The sequence below is a fragment of the Antennarius striatus genome, chromosome 22 (assembly GCF_040054535.1).
Source record: "Antennarius striatus isolate MH-2024 chromosome 22, ASM4005453v1, whole genome shotgun sequence".
Lineage (NCBI taxonomy): Eukaryota > Metazoa > Chordata > Actinopteri > Lophiiformes > Antennariidae > Antennarius > Antennarius striatus.
In genome coordinates, this window is record NC_090797.1 from 14,291,784 (window position 1) to 14,308,121 (window position 16,338).

The following is a 16,338-nucleotide window of genomic DNA, read 5'->3' on the forward strand; positions in this document are numbered from 1 at the left end:
CGACCTCTTGTAGTGAGCCCAGTGCTCACTGGCCAGCACTGCAGAATTCGATTGGCATTCGCCATAGACCAACAGAATTGGCAACTACGCCACAGGTACCCTGTGCCCTTCACCGACAAGAACAGGTTCAACCCGAGCAAACGCAGACTTGAAAGACTCTGGAGACGCCGTCGAGAACGTTATTCTGCCTGCAACATCATTCAGCACAACCAGTTTGGTGGTGGGTCAGTGACGGTCTGGGGGAACATATCCCCGGAAGGACACACAGACCTCAACAGGTTAGATAATGGCACCCTGACTGCCATTAGGTATCGGGATAAAAACTTTGGACCCATTGTCAGGACCTACGCTGGTGCAGTCCTGGATTCTTCCTGGTCCAAGACAATGTCCGGCCTCAAGTGGCTAGAGCATGCAGACAGTTCCTGGAGGATGAAGGAATTGATACCATTGACTGGAGCCCACACGTTCATCTGACCTAAACCCAATAGAACACCTCTGGGACATTATGTTTAGGTCCATCCGGCGCTGTCAGGTTGCTCCCCAGACTGTGCAGGACCTCAGTGATACTCTGGTCCAGATTTTGGGGGAGATCTCCCAGGACTCCATCCATTGTCTCATTAGGAGCATGCCCCCATGTTGCCAGGCATGCATACAAGCACGTGGGGGGCCACACAAACTACTGAGAATCATTTGGAGTTGCTACAATGACATTTTGGCAAAATAGACCAGTCTTTGTGCTGCACCAGCGCATCATTTTTTCACTTTCGTTTTTGGGGTGTCTTTGATTTCTCCCCTCTATCGGGTGATCATTTTAATTTCTATCAAATTATGTGGCATCATTTTGTTGCTAATACATCACCTGGTTATTATCAGAAAAGATATTCAAGATAATTTTCCCCCCATCTAGATCTGATGTGTGTTACTTTAATTTTTTTGAGCAGTGTTTTTTGGAGTGATGGTGTCCTGTGAATTATGTTTTTAATGGATTAGGTCTGAGTTTGTACTGGTTGTCATACAAAAAAAAAAAGTTTATTTCAATCCCGAAATTTGAAGATGGGGACATGGATTAATCATTGCTTCATTTCTTTTGTAGGACTGAGTTGTCGGATGTTTATAACAGCCTGTAGAGCTTTGGAGAACAGTTTTTTAGTCGAGCTATATCTTTAATAATTTTAGTATGTTCTTCTAGAGAATTGTGAGTTTTCTCAACTTTTTTGTTTTTGTCATTGCTAGAATAAATTTGATTTGTAAGTATTGTACAAACTGCTGCTCAATCCGTGTTTCTTTACAAGGTGATTGAAATCTCAGAAACGATTGTTATCCCTATATGACAGCACCATGTTGTAGACCAATCCAGGAGTTAATCTGGTCCGTAGTGGTGTGTAGTATTCATGGCGGTGCCATGATTATTTTTGGTTTTCCTATGTTCAGTTCTTCCTGTCTCTGATCCCTGCATCTGGGCGTGGCAACTTTTTAGGCTTATCCTAGTTAAAAGAGAGAACTTTGGTTTGTAGACAGGACAGTGATTTAAGCACACCACTGCTTTGCTCTCGCTCCTGATTTCCCTGCACACATCTTTAGTTGTTCTACCCCGTTAAAGATAAAAGGCCATCAAAAAACTTGTCTCTTGAGAAGCAAAAAGAGGCAATAATATTTGAAGATCCTAAATTCTCACGGACTCACCTTGGCATATAAAGAACTCTTTCTGCCACGACAAACCCCACCCTGAAGAAAAGGTTGCTGGCAGGAATGAATGGAAATATCAGGAAGGACAATCCCACCAATATCTCTCTACTCTCCTGTCTCTGCAGTGGAGAATGGAGGTGGAGGGAGAGGGAGAGAGAGACAGAGAAACAGAGACAGACAGAGACACAGGGAAAGATTTTATTTGATTTCTGAAATCACATTTACTCATAAAAGCCACGTTGACTTTGGTACTGCCTGTCCAGGGCCTCGTTGCTGAGGTACGGCGGTGGGTTCGATACGATCAGGTTTTCAGCCAGGTTAGCCAGGGGGAGGACAGTGGTGAAGGCATTCTTAATCACCACCCCGCTCACAACCATCTGGTGCACCTTCTCAACTTCAAGAAAAATCACCACCGCTTTGTTCCTTCAGGAGGCTGCTTTAATGCTGTCATAACCGACTTGCTCTCCCACCGCTAAACAATGCAGGATTTCACCTCATGATGACGTAGTGTGTTACTGTCATCTTTGTGACGGTGGTCCCAGCTGTCTCCAAAGCATTAACCAGTTTCCACTGTGTAGTTCTGAACTGATTACTCACTGTCCTCCGGATCATTCGAACCCCATGAGGTGAGATCTTGCATGGACCTCCACTCCTAAGGAGGTTGTCAGTGATGTGATACTTCTTCCATTTTCTAATAATGTTTCCAACTGTTGATCTTTTCTCACAAAGTTGTTTACCAATTGCAGTTTGACTCATCCCAGCTTTGTGCAGTTGTAAAATTTTATCTCTGGTGTCTTTAAGAAGCTCTCTGGTCTTGGTCATGGTGAAGACTGGACTGTGACAGTTTGAAGGTGTATGCAGGTGTCTGATATCCATCTATTCAGTTCAAACACATGTCATTCATACTGTTAACGAGTGGGGGCCGGAATAACTTCTTAAAGAGCAAGTGACTGGTCTGTGAGGGACAGAAGAGTTGTTTTCTATCTACCCAATACTTATTGGCCACCCATTTTCACAAATAATTTTTAAAAAATCATACAATGTTATTTCCTGATTTATTTTTTTTACATTCTGTCTCTCAAGCTTGATGTGTACTTAAAATGAAAATTACAAATCTCTCTCATCTTTTTAAATTGGTAAATTCTTTAGGTTGCCCAATACTTATTGGCCCCACTGTACCTAAAAAGATGAAATTTTTTACCTTGACCATAGATTTTTTACCTAAGACCATAGATCAAAAATAGTGCTTTGATTTATGGTCTTACTCACACTCGGCTTCTCCTCCGTCTTTCTATCTTATCCTGTTCCTGAGTGTGCAAAAGTTGAAAATTGACCTTGAAATAGTTTTCTCAAGGTCATCATCTCATTTTCATCCCCTTTGCTGCTCGAGTAATGTGCAACATTAGTTTCATCTTTCTTCTATCTGCAATGGTTGTGAAGATGTTTGGTGGACAAACAGACGGACAAACATACAAACTGACAATTAAAGTACATCACCAATGTAATAAGAGTCTTTGTTATGATCTGGAAACACAACTTGTTGAGACAGAGGGATGGACAGAAGGACAGCTGTTTCCACTCCTGACTTCCTTTATGGAAGGGATATAAATTTGGGACAGGGAAACGCTAAAAAGCATATTAAGTTGCTGACATCACTCCCTCTACCTCCATTTCTCCTGAGAAAAAAAAGCACTGCTGAAAATGTAACTTTATTAGACCTTGTGTGGGAGATTGAGAGGTACGGTCTGAAGTGCATGTTTTTGGAGGTGGGAGGAAGCTGGAGAATCCAGAGAGAACCCACGCAGACACGGGGAGATTTATTCTCTTATTTATCTGTATCGTATTTCTGCACTATAAGGCGCACCCAAAAGCCTAAAATTTTCTCATAAACCCGTAGTGCGCCTTATAATCCGGTGCGTCTTATATATGGATTAATATTCATATTAATATTGGTTAAAAACATGATCGCTAGAAAAAAACCGGCAGTCTGGCCGCCAGTCATGCCGCACTCTGCCACCAGAGGCGCCCCATCACAAGGCACTCGGGCCTACGCCCCCTAACAACGGTAGTCAAGGGGCGTCACCGAAGTCCCGGCTCTGACTGAGCTGCTCTCAGACGGTAGAGCGGACTGTAGGAGCACCGGTGATTACGTATTAAAACAAAGGAACTTTCAACAATTCTATTAATAAAGGTTGACTGACTGACTGATCTCAGTATTTCCTAACTATTTGGCGTCGGAAATAACCCACTTTGAACTTAATTGGTCTAAAAATGCCATTGTGCTGTCATCTGGAATCTAGTGACGGTCCATTCTATTAGTCTGTGGAAACACACGGAGAAACTGGTATAAAGGTGAATGAAAGACCCTCAAAGCTGAACTTCCAGCCTTTTCTGAAATTCCAAGAGCAGTCACTGCTAGACAAAGGTGTCTGGTGTGCTGCAATTGATTTACAAATGTAGCTGATAGCTCTGGGCGGGGGGCGGAGGGGTGCATTCAGGCTTGTGTATTCTGTCTGCAGCGACGTGCTGTGAGATTCACGGCGGTGAGACACCGACGTTAAAGTCAGTTCTAGGAGTAAAACAGTGTCACATTTGACAGTAAATTATCAGCCTGACATTAAAAACTAGTTTAAAAATTGTTTAGGACACACAGCAGCAAATAGCTGCACCTCACCTCCGACTGGACTACCGATCGATCAAAACAATATTTAATTAATAAATGAAGACGAACGTCGGAGCTTAAATATCTGCTTCGAACTTCAGATCAGGAAATGATCCGCTCTGTTCGCACTGACTGCACTCGTAATGAATTTAACCAGTTTTTAATGTCAGGTTTTTAATATGCGTGTTGACTTCTTTCTAAGATGGCAAAGTGATCAAGTGATCAGGTTTCCTTGATGAGGCTCAGAATGGCTTATTGACGTAACAATAAGGGCCATTCAAAGGTAGTCAGGAAGTCAGTAGTTTTCTTAACGCAGGTCGCAGGAGAGCCTGTACCTATCCTGGCATTCTCAGGGCGTGAGGCGGGGGACACTCCGGGCACGATGCCAGTGTACCGCGGAGCCACATAGAGACAAACACACACACACACACACACACACACACACACACACACACACACACTCCTACGGTCAATTTGGGACCTGCCAATCTTTTGGATGTGGGAGGAAGCCGGAGAGAACCCACGCAGACATGGGGAGAGCATGCAAACTCCGCACAGAGCGGGACTCGAACCCGCACCCACCGTGTTGTGAGGCGACAGCGCTACCCACTGCGCCACTGCCTGATGCCTGAGCACCGCGGCTCTATCTACTGGACGGATTGTGCAACTACAGCCGCTGCAGTTTATCAAATAAATTTTATTTTTTATTGTGTGCGCCTTATAATCCGGTGTGCCTTATATATGAAATAAATTATAAAACAAACAAATTATTGAGGGTACGCCTTATAGTCCAGTGCGCCTTACAGTGCGGAAAATACTGTAATTTCATTTGCTCTTTTTTCTTAATTCTCTATTGTTATTCCGACTTTGTCCTTTCATTCTAAAAAAAAAAGCACCTTTAAATAAAAGGAATAAATAAAAGGAATTAGAGGATCACTAAAGGATTGTGATTCTGATTATTCATTGAAAAATTGTTCAATCCCCGACTTCATCCAGCCTGACTGGCTCATACGGAGTCTGTTGTCTCAATTTAGAAGGGTACCAACTCATTTACTTTTTTTTTTTAGCAGAAATATTTGAGATCAGCCACGTATTCATTCAATCTGATGGTGTCAGCACTGATCGCTGCTACACGCTGCAGAGGTCCTGGATATTAAATGCATACTCCACCAGCAAGATTAAAAAGTTAAATGGAACTTTAACTTAGTCGTACAGTTACGGTTTAGGATATGATGTCATCCTTTCTTTTACCTGCAGGGAGAAGATGCATCGTAGGCAGAGGGTGACCATCACCATGGCCAGCAGCACTGTGGCTGCGTTACGTAGGTCGTCCAGTGATTCCACCAGGGGAATGCTTCCTACCTGCCAGTCGTAACACAGCACTATGGGAGCCAATAGCAGCCAGGCGTTGAAGGACAGCAGGTAGGACAAGGTCAAACACCTGGGGACAACGAATGTACAATGTAGGGTCGTGCATGTGGCACCTTTTCTCACCTGTTTTCCGTTAAGACAGCCGACACAGAATATAATATTTTGCACCCCCCCACCCCAACCACACCCACCATCTCACATGTTCTTTGGTGTGTGTGAGTGTGTGCACAAGGGCTGGGTGAAAAAACACCTACCTCACAGCAGAGGAATAAATCCCCCCTGAGCATACAATTTACTACAGTTAATGACACATTACAGGTAGATGTGAAAGTGCCGCTGCCACCCACTGTAGCGGATGTGAATTACACTTTATTCTGGTATGTCAAGGCTAGTTTCGATGTGCACCACACTTTCACTGGCATATGGAAAGGAAAACAAGCAAGACAAATTTGTAAAATTTTATTAAAACTTAATCATGTATGAATACCAGTTTACTAGATGACAAAATGAAGAGGTTATCCAAGGATTATTATTATCAAGAACATTGTTCTACTCTAACATTCAGGGTCTAATTATGTCCAAATCAAGGCACAAAGTAAAAATGAACGGTAAAAGCCTGAATGGTATCAAAGCTGCTTCTGTTCCTGCTCAGCTGTTGTTGGTCGATTTCTTCCTCCATCTCTGCCTACATCCCTATGAAACAGCTTGAGACCTAAATTCATCAATGTGCTGGATTTATCGATCAATAAGATCAGAACTATCAATCAATCAATCAATCAAGTTTTATTTATATAGCGCTTAATCATGGCAACAGACATTTCAAAACGCTTCTCCAAGTTTCTTCATCTATGACTATTGTTTGTTATTATACCTCATACCACTATTGTCGTATTACTTCTAGTGCATGGTCTACTGTAATTATTGATGTAGGTTATTTGTGTATTTCTCTCCCTGTCTTTGACTGGTTTGATAACAGATATGACAAATTAAAAAATAAAAACCACCAGCAAGACCCAGAAGAAACTCATAAAACCCTGTTTCCTTGAAACTGATTTAACAGAATGGATCATCATCAAAAGCTCTGGCTTTTCCTGACAAAAGGCTGAGCAGTTCAGTAAAGTGTCTGCTCTACAGGTATTTACAGGTAAGAAGTTTCTTTTGTCCCTTTATACATACACATCTTGTCAGATTACTGTAGAATTTGTTAAGGAATTTTGTTTTTCACTCTAACATTTTTCATTATTTTCGTTAATCCATGACACCTTTTGTTAATTTTGACGAGGTTTAATTCATTTTAATAAATGTCCTGGTAGAGTTATGTGTTGATCTGAGTGCTATTTTAGTTCGATATTAGTCACTTTTCTTTGTTTATAACTTCTTTCAGAAAATGCACACATCACACTCCCTTTTGAATCCAGGAAGAATTCAATTCAATTCAAAAAACGTTTTTAGTCCCCACGGGGCACATAAAGCACATAAAGCAGGATAGGTGTAAAACATAAACAGTGTAAACACAAACAGTAACCATGAATAATAATGAAATAATTACATTAAAATAAATACAATATTTATGTTAAATAATAATTCAAAACCTAGTTAGTTCAGAACCAAAGGAGTTAGTACAAGACCTACAGTAGTTAGTTTAGAACCTAATTTGTTCAAAACCTAATGGATGAGTTAGTCCATTAGAAACGAGTTTAAAACCTAGTTAGTTATTTCAAAACGTAGTTAGTACAAACCTAGTTAGTTTAAAATCTAGTTTGTTCAAATCCAGTGAGTCAGTGCAAAACCTAGTTGGTTCCAAACATAGTTTTGAATTGAAAACCAGGAATGTACAATGATCAAAATGAGCTGCTGCTATGTATACTGCTGGGCTCGATGTTTAGATCAGTCATTACAGAGAAACATTATCAGGCTTGGAAAGTGAATACCAATAAGAATGGATCAGCAAGAACATGAGATCTTCCCTAAAGTTAAAGGAGATTACAGTTACCGAGCAGCAGAGATTACCCATCATCAATCCATGAAAGGAGAAGATTCTCGTGAGTTGGCTCATCGATACAACACCAAGGCAGTTTGCGTGCACTAAGTCTGTCATTCTCTCATCTTACAAACTAACATTGTCTCTATAATGTGTAATAAACTTTTACATATAAATTTCAACTTAAAAATAAGGGAATATGTATTCAAACAGTTTGCCCACTTAAACTAAACTTTTTCTTGAAACCAATATTTTTTGGCTGTTGCTTTGTGTGTGTGTGTGTGTGTGTGTGTGTGTGTGTGTGTGTGTGTGTGTGTGTGTGTGTGTGTGTGTGTGTGTGTGTGTGTGTGTGTGTGTGTGTGTGTGTGTGTGTGTGTGTGTGTGTGTGTATGCGTGTGTGTGTATGCGTGTGTGTGTGTGCATGCTTGTGTGTGTGTGTGTGTGTGTGACTGACCTGGTGAGCAGGTCAGGAGAGAAGGAGGCAGGATTATCCTGTTCAGAGAAGAGAGGCATGGATCCTCCCATCAGCCACAGTCTGACTGACATAATGACCATCACCTGGAAGCAGTTTGGGCAAATAATTGTCAATATACTTCTAATCCCTGTATATACACATTCAAAATATCTTCTGTGTTTAGCCTCTGAGAAGAAATTCCTATCAAGCTAAACATTTTTCAGTAAACATCAGTAAACATTTTTATTTTGAAAATTACAGAACAGCTAGTTACTGTCACAACTAATACAGTTAGTTACTAGTTACAATAGAACAGTTAATTACTTCAAAATTAGCAGATTGTCAAATTTAATAGTAAAAATAATGTAATAATTATAAGAATTAATTGAAATACGCACGTATCCAGAGATGAGGCAGGCTCGCTTGATGAAAGGGCCGCAGATGCTGAGTAGGTCCCTGAGTCTGGAGCCTGAGAGGTGACTGGGGTAAACACAGACATGCAGAATTTGATTTTGACTGTGGCCATTCTAATCCTACAGCTAATGTGACATGTAAAATAAAATGAAACAAGGTCACACCTTAAACAAGCTTACTTCAACGTCAAAAAGTCACACATAAATCAATTTAAGGGAGTAGCCAATGACGGAAAGGGGGGCATGGAATAATATGTATATACACTGTGTACAGTGCGCCTCCATGCTCGCGACCTCACCTCATAGCGGATTTTTGGTAGTCACGTGATACCGGATGCGCATTCTATTGGCTGATGGCATTCAGAAGTGCACTCTGTTCCGTGAATCTCAGACTTACGTGAGACACAAAAGTGCTTTAAACAGTCGATTAGAGTGTGGGAAAAGGTAATACAGATAAAAGGTGGTTTAATATTAGTATGGGGAGAGTTCATAAACGTTTAAATTACCGTAAATAATAGTTTGTCGCTCTATAGTGGAATTCGTTAATAGCGTGTGGTTCCTGGAACGCATTGCCCGTGAGGAACGAAGGCACACTGTATTTAAAAAAAACCCACGCACACATACTTCAAGGCCACCGTCAACTGACACCTTGCTGTAATGGAGGGGATGGAGCACACAATAACCGTAGCAGCTATTTTGACTGGAGCAAATCGCAAGTGCAATTTGCCCCTGAGAGATTTTAGGTGAAAGGTGCAGTTGGAAAGATCCCTGCTGAGAATTATTAAGGCTGATGAGTTTAAGGCTGATGAGTTTACCAAGCCTCTCTAGTGGATAAGGAGCCTGAGGTCATGCAGGAGGTACACAAGTTCCAAACAAATATAGTCAGTTTCACCTCTACACACAGATCTAATTCCGAAAGCAGTCGTCTCGATGGGGGCCAGACTCTCACTTTTTTTTTTTTCTGTGTACATGTTATTACAACAGACTTCACCACCTTCATCTCATTTGCAACATTTACAACATCCAAAAGAAGGGCTGAAGGGTAGAAGCCACCTTTGCTTGTGTAGTCCCCGTCCTCGGAGTTCAAATTAAACACTTCTCTCACCATAATATGTTTTCAAACAATTCATACATTGGAGTCATTGTGGCATATTGTTTTTTCAACCATCCCTTCAGCAACAATAGATGTGTGTGGTGTGTGTTTGTACACGTCTCCATCAACTCCCCCTTTGGCAAAGCTTTGAACACTTCCGGGGATGACGGGGACATGGAATATGAATGGTTCATCATCTGTACTGCCATTGCTGAGTCGGCTGCGTGGAGCTGTAGTAGCTAGACTGCCAATGCTGATCTTGGCAGCAATCCCCGAACCTGCTAGTGGAGACTAGAGGTGAGGGATCCCGTCAGGTTGAAGGAGTCTTAAAGGGCATGGGTGGCCTATGGGAGTCTATAGGCATCCGATGAGTACTGATAGGCAAAGCTATGCACAGCTTCAGCCATCAATGAAGCATTGGTCCAGTTGTGGGAATGGTTTAGTGCTACCATGGACGGTAAATTTCAGTCTGCCCTGAAGACATTCTGGCAAACCATTTATGGGTTAAGACAAGGGCCTGCTGACCTCAACTGGGGGAGTAGTCAAATGGTGAGAGGAACACATCGAGAATTTCCTCAATCCCAACAAAACACATTCCAGCGAGAGCTGGAGGACTTAAAGGTGGGTCCACTCATCACTCGGCCTGAAGTCACTGGAACTGTTAGACAACTCCATATTGGCACAACCCCAGCGGTGGATGAAATCTGCCTTGAGCACCTCAAGGCTCTGGACATTTTAGGGCTGTAATTGTTGACATGTCTCTGCAATATTGCGTGGACAACGGCTACAGTGCCTCTGGAGTGGAAGACTAGGGTTGAGGTTCCCCTTTTTAAGAAGGCGGACTGGAGACTGTGTTCCAACCACAAGGGGATCACAATGCTCAGCCTCCCCAATAAAGTCTACCCCAGGGTACTGGACGGAAGAGTCTGCCTGTAAGTTGAGCCTCAGATCCAGTCCCTGGTCGTGGAAGACTGGAACAGCTTTATAATCTCAGGAGGGTGCTGGAGGGAGCATGGAAGTTTGCCCAAACAGTCCACTTGTGTTTTGTGGACCTGCAGAAGGTTTACAACATTGTGTCCCAAAGCATCCTTTGGTGAGTGCTTTAGGAGTATGGAGTGGAAGGCTCATTGCTCTGGGCTGTCCAGTATTTGCATTCCTGGAGTCAGAGTATGGTTTGCCTTGCTGGTAGTCAGTCAGGCTGTTTTCCCTTTGCATTTGGATCCCAACTGGGCTGCCCCTTGTTATCGGTTCACTCAGGATAAGATCACGGGTACAAGTGGCTGAAATGAGTTTTCTCTTCAGGGTGGCTGGGTTCAGCTTTAGAGCTAGGGCGAGAAGCTAAAACATTTCAAGGTAGAGCTACTGCTCCTCCGTATCGAGCTGTCGGCTGAGGTGATTCCAGCATCTGGTCAGGATGCCACAGGACGCCTTCCTAGGGACACGCATGTCCATTTGGGAGGAGTCCAAATGGATTCCTGTGGTCTGTGGTCTCACCACAGTTTTGTACACATTTCCTTTGATTTTACCTGAAACTCTCTATCACACATCACACCTTTCTCAACCCATTCCATCCTCCCTGTACACACTTCTCCACCTCTTTTCCACACTCTCCATTGCTCTGGACTGTTGACCCTAAGTACTTAAAATCCTCCACCTTCTTGATCTCTTCTCTCTGTAACCTCACTCTTCCACTTGGGTCTCTCTTATTCACACACATGTACTGTCTAACTGCGGCTAACCTTCGTTCCTCTCCTTTCCAGGAAAAACCTCCACCTCTCTAACTTCTCCACCTGTTTCCTGCTCTCACTACAGATCACAATGTCATCTGCAAACATCATAGTCCATGGAATTTCCGTCTAACTCCGTCTGTCAGTCTGTCCATCATCATAGCGAACAAGAAGGGGCTCAGAGCTGATCCCTGATGCAGTCCACCTTGAACTCCTGTCACACCTACAGCACAACCTGTATAGATCAGTCTCTCCCTCCTTACTGTCCAACCTAGCATACAAGTAATCATAAGCCCAGTTTTTAACCTTTGCTATCTCTACTTTCACCTTACGTTGCACCTCCCTGTACTCCTGTCTACTCTCCTCAGTCCTCTTACTGTCTCACTTCTTCTTAGCAAACCTCTTTCTCTGCATAAACTCTGCATACACTCCTGTACCTCCTCATTCCACCACCAAGTCTCCTTAGATAGATAGATAGATAGATAGATAGATAGATAGATAGATAGATAGATAGATAGATAGATAGATAGATAGATAGATACTTTATTAATCCCGGAGGAAATTGCATATATCCACTGCTCAGGCATTACATAACAAATAATACTGGATAAACACCAGGAGAAAAGGAAACATTGACATCACAGGACATACCACAAGACATACACTACACTAACAGACAGGCACATGCAGCACTAACAGGACTTATATACTAAACTATAACTAAAATATAAACAGTATAAAATTTAAAAATATTACAGTATTAAAATATAAACAGTATAAAATAAAATCTAAACAGTATAAAATTGAATTAAAATATAAAACAGTATAAAAAATAAATAAATTATATATATATATATATATATATATATATATATATACAACAGTATAAAATTAAATTTAAATTAAATTAAATTAAATTAAATCCATATTCAACCCCGTGCTGACCTCGCCACCTCCCCCCTGCTCCTCCTGAGAGAGTCATTGTACCCCCTGATGGCACGGGGCACGAAGGAGGACCTCAGCCTCTCTGTGGAGGCGCTGTGTGACAGCAGTCTGCCGCTGAAGGTGCTTCTCTGCTGGGAGAAGGTGGTGTGTAGGGGTGCCTGGTGTTGTTCATGATGGCCTTAATTTTAGACATGGTCCTGCTCTCCAGAAGCATATCCACAGAGTCCAGGCTCAGCCCGACCACTGAGCCCGCTCTGCAGATGAGTCTGTTCAGACGGTCCATATCTCTTTTCCTGGCCCCCCCACCCCAACACACAATGGCGTATGACAGCACACTGGAGACTACGGACTGATAGAACATGAAAAGGAGCTTAGGACAGATGTTGAAGGAGGCCAGCCTCCTTAGGAAGTACATCCTGCTCTGCCCCTTCTTGTACACACAGTTGGAGTTGAGTGACCAGTCCAGTCTGCTGTCTAGCTGCAGTCCCAGGTACTTATAGTTTTCTACCACCTCCACCTCACTGCCTTTGATGATCACCGGCTGTGGAGAGGGAGGTGCCCGCCGGAAATCCAGAACCATCTCCTTTGTCTTGGAGACGTTGAGCTGGAGCTGGTTCTGTTGGCACCACTCCACGAAGTCAGCCACCAATGCCCTGTACCCCCCCTCATCACCCTCCCGGATACATGCCACTATCGCGGTGTCATCGGAGTACTTCTGTATGTGGCATGTATCCGAGTTGTGCTTGAAGTCTGATGTGTAGAGGGTGAAGAGAATGGGGGATAGAACGGTCCCCTGTGGCGCCCCCGTGCTGCCGGTTATCTACTCTCCTTCCAGATGACACACCAGTACTCTTCTACCTGTCTCCCTGATCACATTAGCTGTAGTTGTCCAATCATCTGGAAGCACCTCCTGACCACCCAGAGCATGTCTTAACTCTTTCTTAAAAGTCATGCAACACTCTTCCTTTGTCAGCTTCCACCATTTTGTCCTCTGTTCTGCCTTTGCCCTCTTCATCTTCCTGGGCGTGCACTAGTCATTCGCCACGTCGCCATAGGCGATTGGCTGCAAGGTTTTTAACCTGTGTAGCCACAGTGGCGTTCATATTTTTTGGAAAAAAAGGCTTAAACTTACAACTTTTTTGACTCGTAAAAATCCCTGGGCAATAAACTTTCACTCTCGCTAGCGTCGCCGACGGAAATAGCCAAGCATGCCAATGGAAATAGCCGACAGAAATAGCCGAAGCATGCCGATGGAAATAGCCGAAGCATACCGACGGAAATGGCCGATGGAAATAGCCGAAGCATGGAAATAGCTGAAGCATGCCGATGGAAATAGCCATAGTGCCCCGAACGCTCCCGATCATTAAATATGCACTCCTCTTATGACCTCCCCTCGTCCAATGAAAAACAAAGATTCTATTCTTAAAAGTTAAACCCGCAAATTGGTGACGACAAGGCGAGGACGATCAAGCGAAAGAAATTAAGAATCCAGTGTGAAATAGTAGAGTTTGTGTTAAAATTCAAATTGAACAACAAATGGTGAATGCTGGGAGTGGGTAGGAGTGGTGACAGACCGATCAGAAGGTAAATGAAAGATATTATCAATACTTTTTGGTAGTCTTAGAGTTGTGATCCCTATGACCGACAGGATTAATCAGCGATGCATGTAAATGTGTATTCATCTCGCTTGCTATTTTTCATGCCTTTTTAAATTGAAATGAAAAATCATGTTATCGAATTAAAAACTAAACTAAACTATGGCATACCAATGGTGTTGGTGGTGATGGTCAAGGTTAAAATGTCTTCTAGTCCAAGTAGAACTTACATTGAGTAATATTTTGTATGACTGAATCTTCACATAGTGAATGCAAATTTTTAATTGTTGAATCTCACATTTATACCTGCATAAAGTAGGATAGAAATAAAGATAGTTAAGCTTGAACTGTTGACTTTAGTGTATTTTTGTAGGTAAACTGAACAGAAGATTTTGCCCTCAGAATGCACCAAAATGCAGGAAAACAACCCCATTTTCTAAAAAAATTTCAAGTTGTTCTATCATGGTGTAGATAGGAAGAGGAATTGAGTAGGAGTTATCTTGAAGGAGGAGTCTGTTAGGAATGCCCTGGAGGTAAAAAGAGTGTCGGCTAGAGTGATGAGTCTGAAGCTAGATATCAAAGGTGTGATGTTCAGTGTTGTTAGTGGGTATGCTCCACAGGTAGGATGTTAGCTGGAAGAGAAGGAGAAATTCTGGTTGGACTTTGATGAAGTTATACACCGCATACCTAGAAGTGAGTTGACATTGGTGCAGACTTCAATGGACATGTTGGTGCAGGAAACAGAGGTGATGAGGAGGTGATGGGTAGGTTTGGTATCCAGGAGAATGGAGAAGGACAGATGGTAGTTGACTTTGCAAAAAGGATGGAAATGGCTGTTGTGAATACTTTCTTCCAGAAGAGGCAGGAATATACAGTAGGTTGACCTATAAGAGTGGAGGTAGGAGCACAGAGGTAGACTACATCTTGTGTAGCTGGTATAATCTGAAGGAGATCAGTGACTGCAAAGTAGTGGTTGGTGATAGTGTAGCCAAACAGTACAGGATGGTGGTGTGTTGGATGACTCTGGTGGTGAGGAAGATGAAGAGGGCAAAGGCAGAGCAAAGGACAAAGTGGTGGAAGCTGAAAAAGAAGGAGTGTTGCATGACGCTGTGGCGACCCCTGAAGGGAAAAGCCGAAAGGAAAATAAAAAGTGTCTCACAGAAGTGCACTACGTTGCAAGGGGAACGTTGTGCACTTCCTTATGCAGTCAGCCAATAGAATTAGTGCACAGTATCATGTGACTACCTACTAAAAATCTGCAATGAGGTGAAGTCGCGTGTGGTGATACGCGAATACGTGAAGGATAACAATATTCCATAACTGCAGCACAGAGCAGTGAGTGCTAAGCATAAAAACCCATATTTTCACTCATGACTTCTTTTCTTAACTTTAACATGCAGACACATGCTCAAACACTTCTAATACAAAGTGAACATCTTTGTAGTCTCATGACTACATTTTTTTTTCAGTCCAAAGTTTTGGTCCCACGTGAGCCTTGAACAAATGAGCCATCCTCTGGTCCCGAACCCAATACCTATTCGACCAAGTTACTGCCGACATTTGTGAAGGAATGGTAGAAAAAAATTGAAGCTATCCGTTTTAGTCAATTTGGCTCTGTCCCACACCGATAATGGTATATTTCTCCATCCATTAAGATAATTTCTGATGATGTCTAAAAACTTTGGGCCATTCAATAAAAAGATATTAATTGAGGATTTTATTCTGACACCTGGAAGCCTGAGGCTCTGAAGGTATGCCTAAAACGGGCACTGGGTTCAAATACCTCAAGTATGTCAGCCCGTTTGAAGAAATGGCCTCAAATTTAGATTAGATTAGTATCTTGAATGCAGAGAACATACCAAAGATCACTGATCAGTTTAAGCAGGCGGGCTGTTATCTGTTATCTTTAAAGTTATGGTTAAAAAAATATACAATAATAGCTGTAATGTTTTGGTTATTCCTAACTCGCATGCAAGGGGCACAAGTACGAGAGTGATGATAACTGATGACATCCCTGTCTCATGGATCTATGGAATTGAAATTCTGAATTTTGTAAAGCAAGATGCTGCTTGTTAGCCACCATTTCTCCATCAGTTCATTATGCAATTAATTCTTATCATGTAGATCTTTAATGTTAATTATTAACAAGCATTTAAAGAGCAGACTAACATGTTTCTGAAACAAGAACCCCCCCAAAAATCAAAACGCTAAAAGTTGCATCAGTGGAGGATTCCTTTTTGGCCGAGACCAGTAAACAGACAGAGAGACATCTGTATTCCATCACACTGCTGGCTGCACTGTGCTGACATCATTTCATTGCAGCTGTCGTCTGTGAGCTCCGGACCCCTACCACTGCTATTAAACAGGCTTACTGCTGTGTGAGAGACAGAGAGAGACAGAGAGAGAGACTG

At 42.5% G+C, this 16,338-nt stretch overlaps 1 protein-coding gene across 3 annotated transcripts in view; it reads right to left on the minus strand.

The window, feature by feature from the left end:
* Positions 1-16,338, minus strand: part of tmtc1 (transmembrane O-mannosyltransferase targeting cadherins 1) — a 58,085-nt gene that overhangs the window by 16,639 nt on the left and 25,108 nt on the right. For all 3 annotated transcript variants that reach the window (XM_068306431.1, XM_068306430.1, XM_068306429.1), the window contains exons 5-8: positions 8,553-8,634; positions 8,155-8,258; positions 5,600-5,789; positions 1,684-1,805 (exon numbers count right to left, since the gene is read on the minus strand). In XM_068306431.1, coding sequence (XP_068162532.1) covers positions 1,684-1,805; positions 5,600-5,789; positions 8,155-8,258; positions 8,553-8,634 — 498 coding nt within the window. The remainder of the gene's footprint in view (positions 1-1,683; positions 1,806-5,599; positions 5,790-8,154; positions 8,259-8,552; positions 8,635-16,338) is intronic.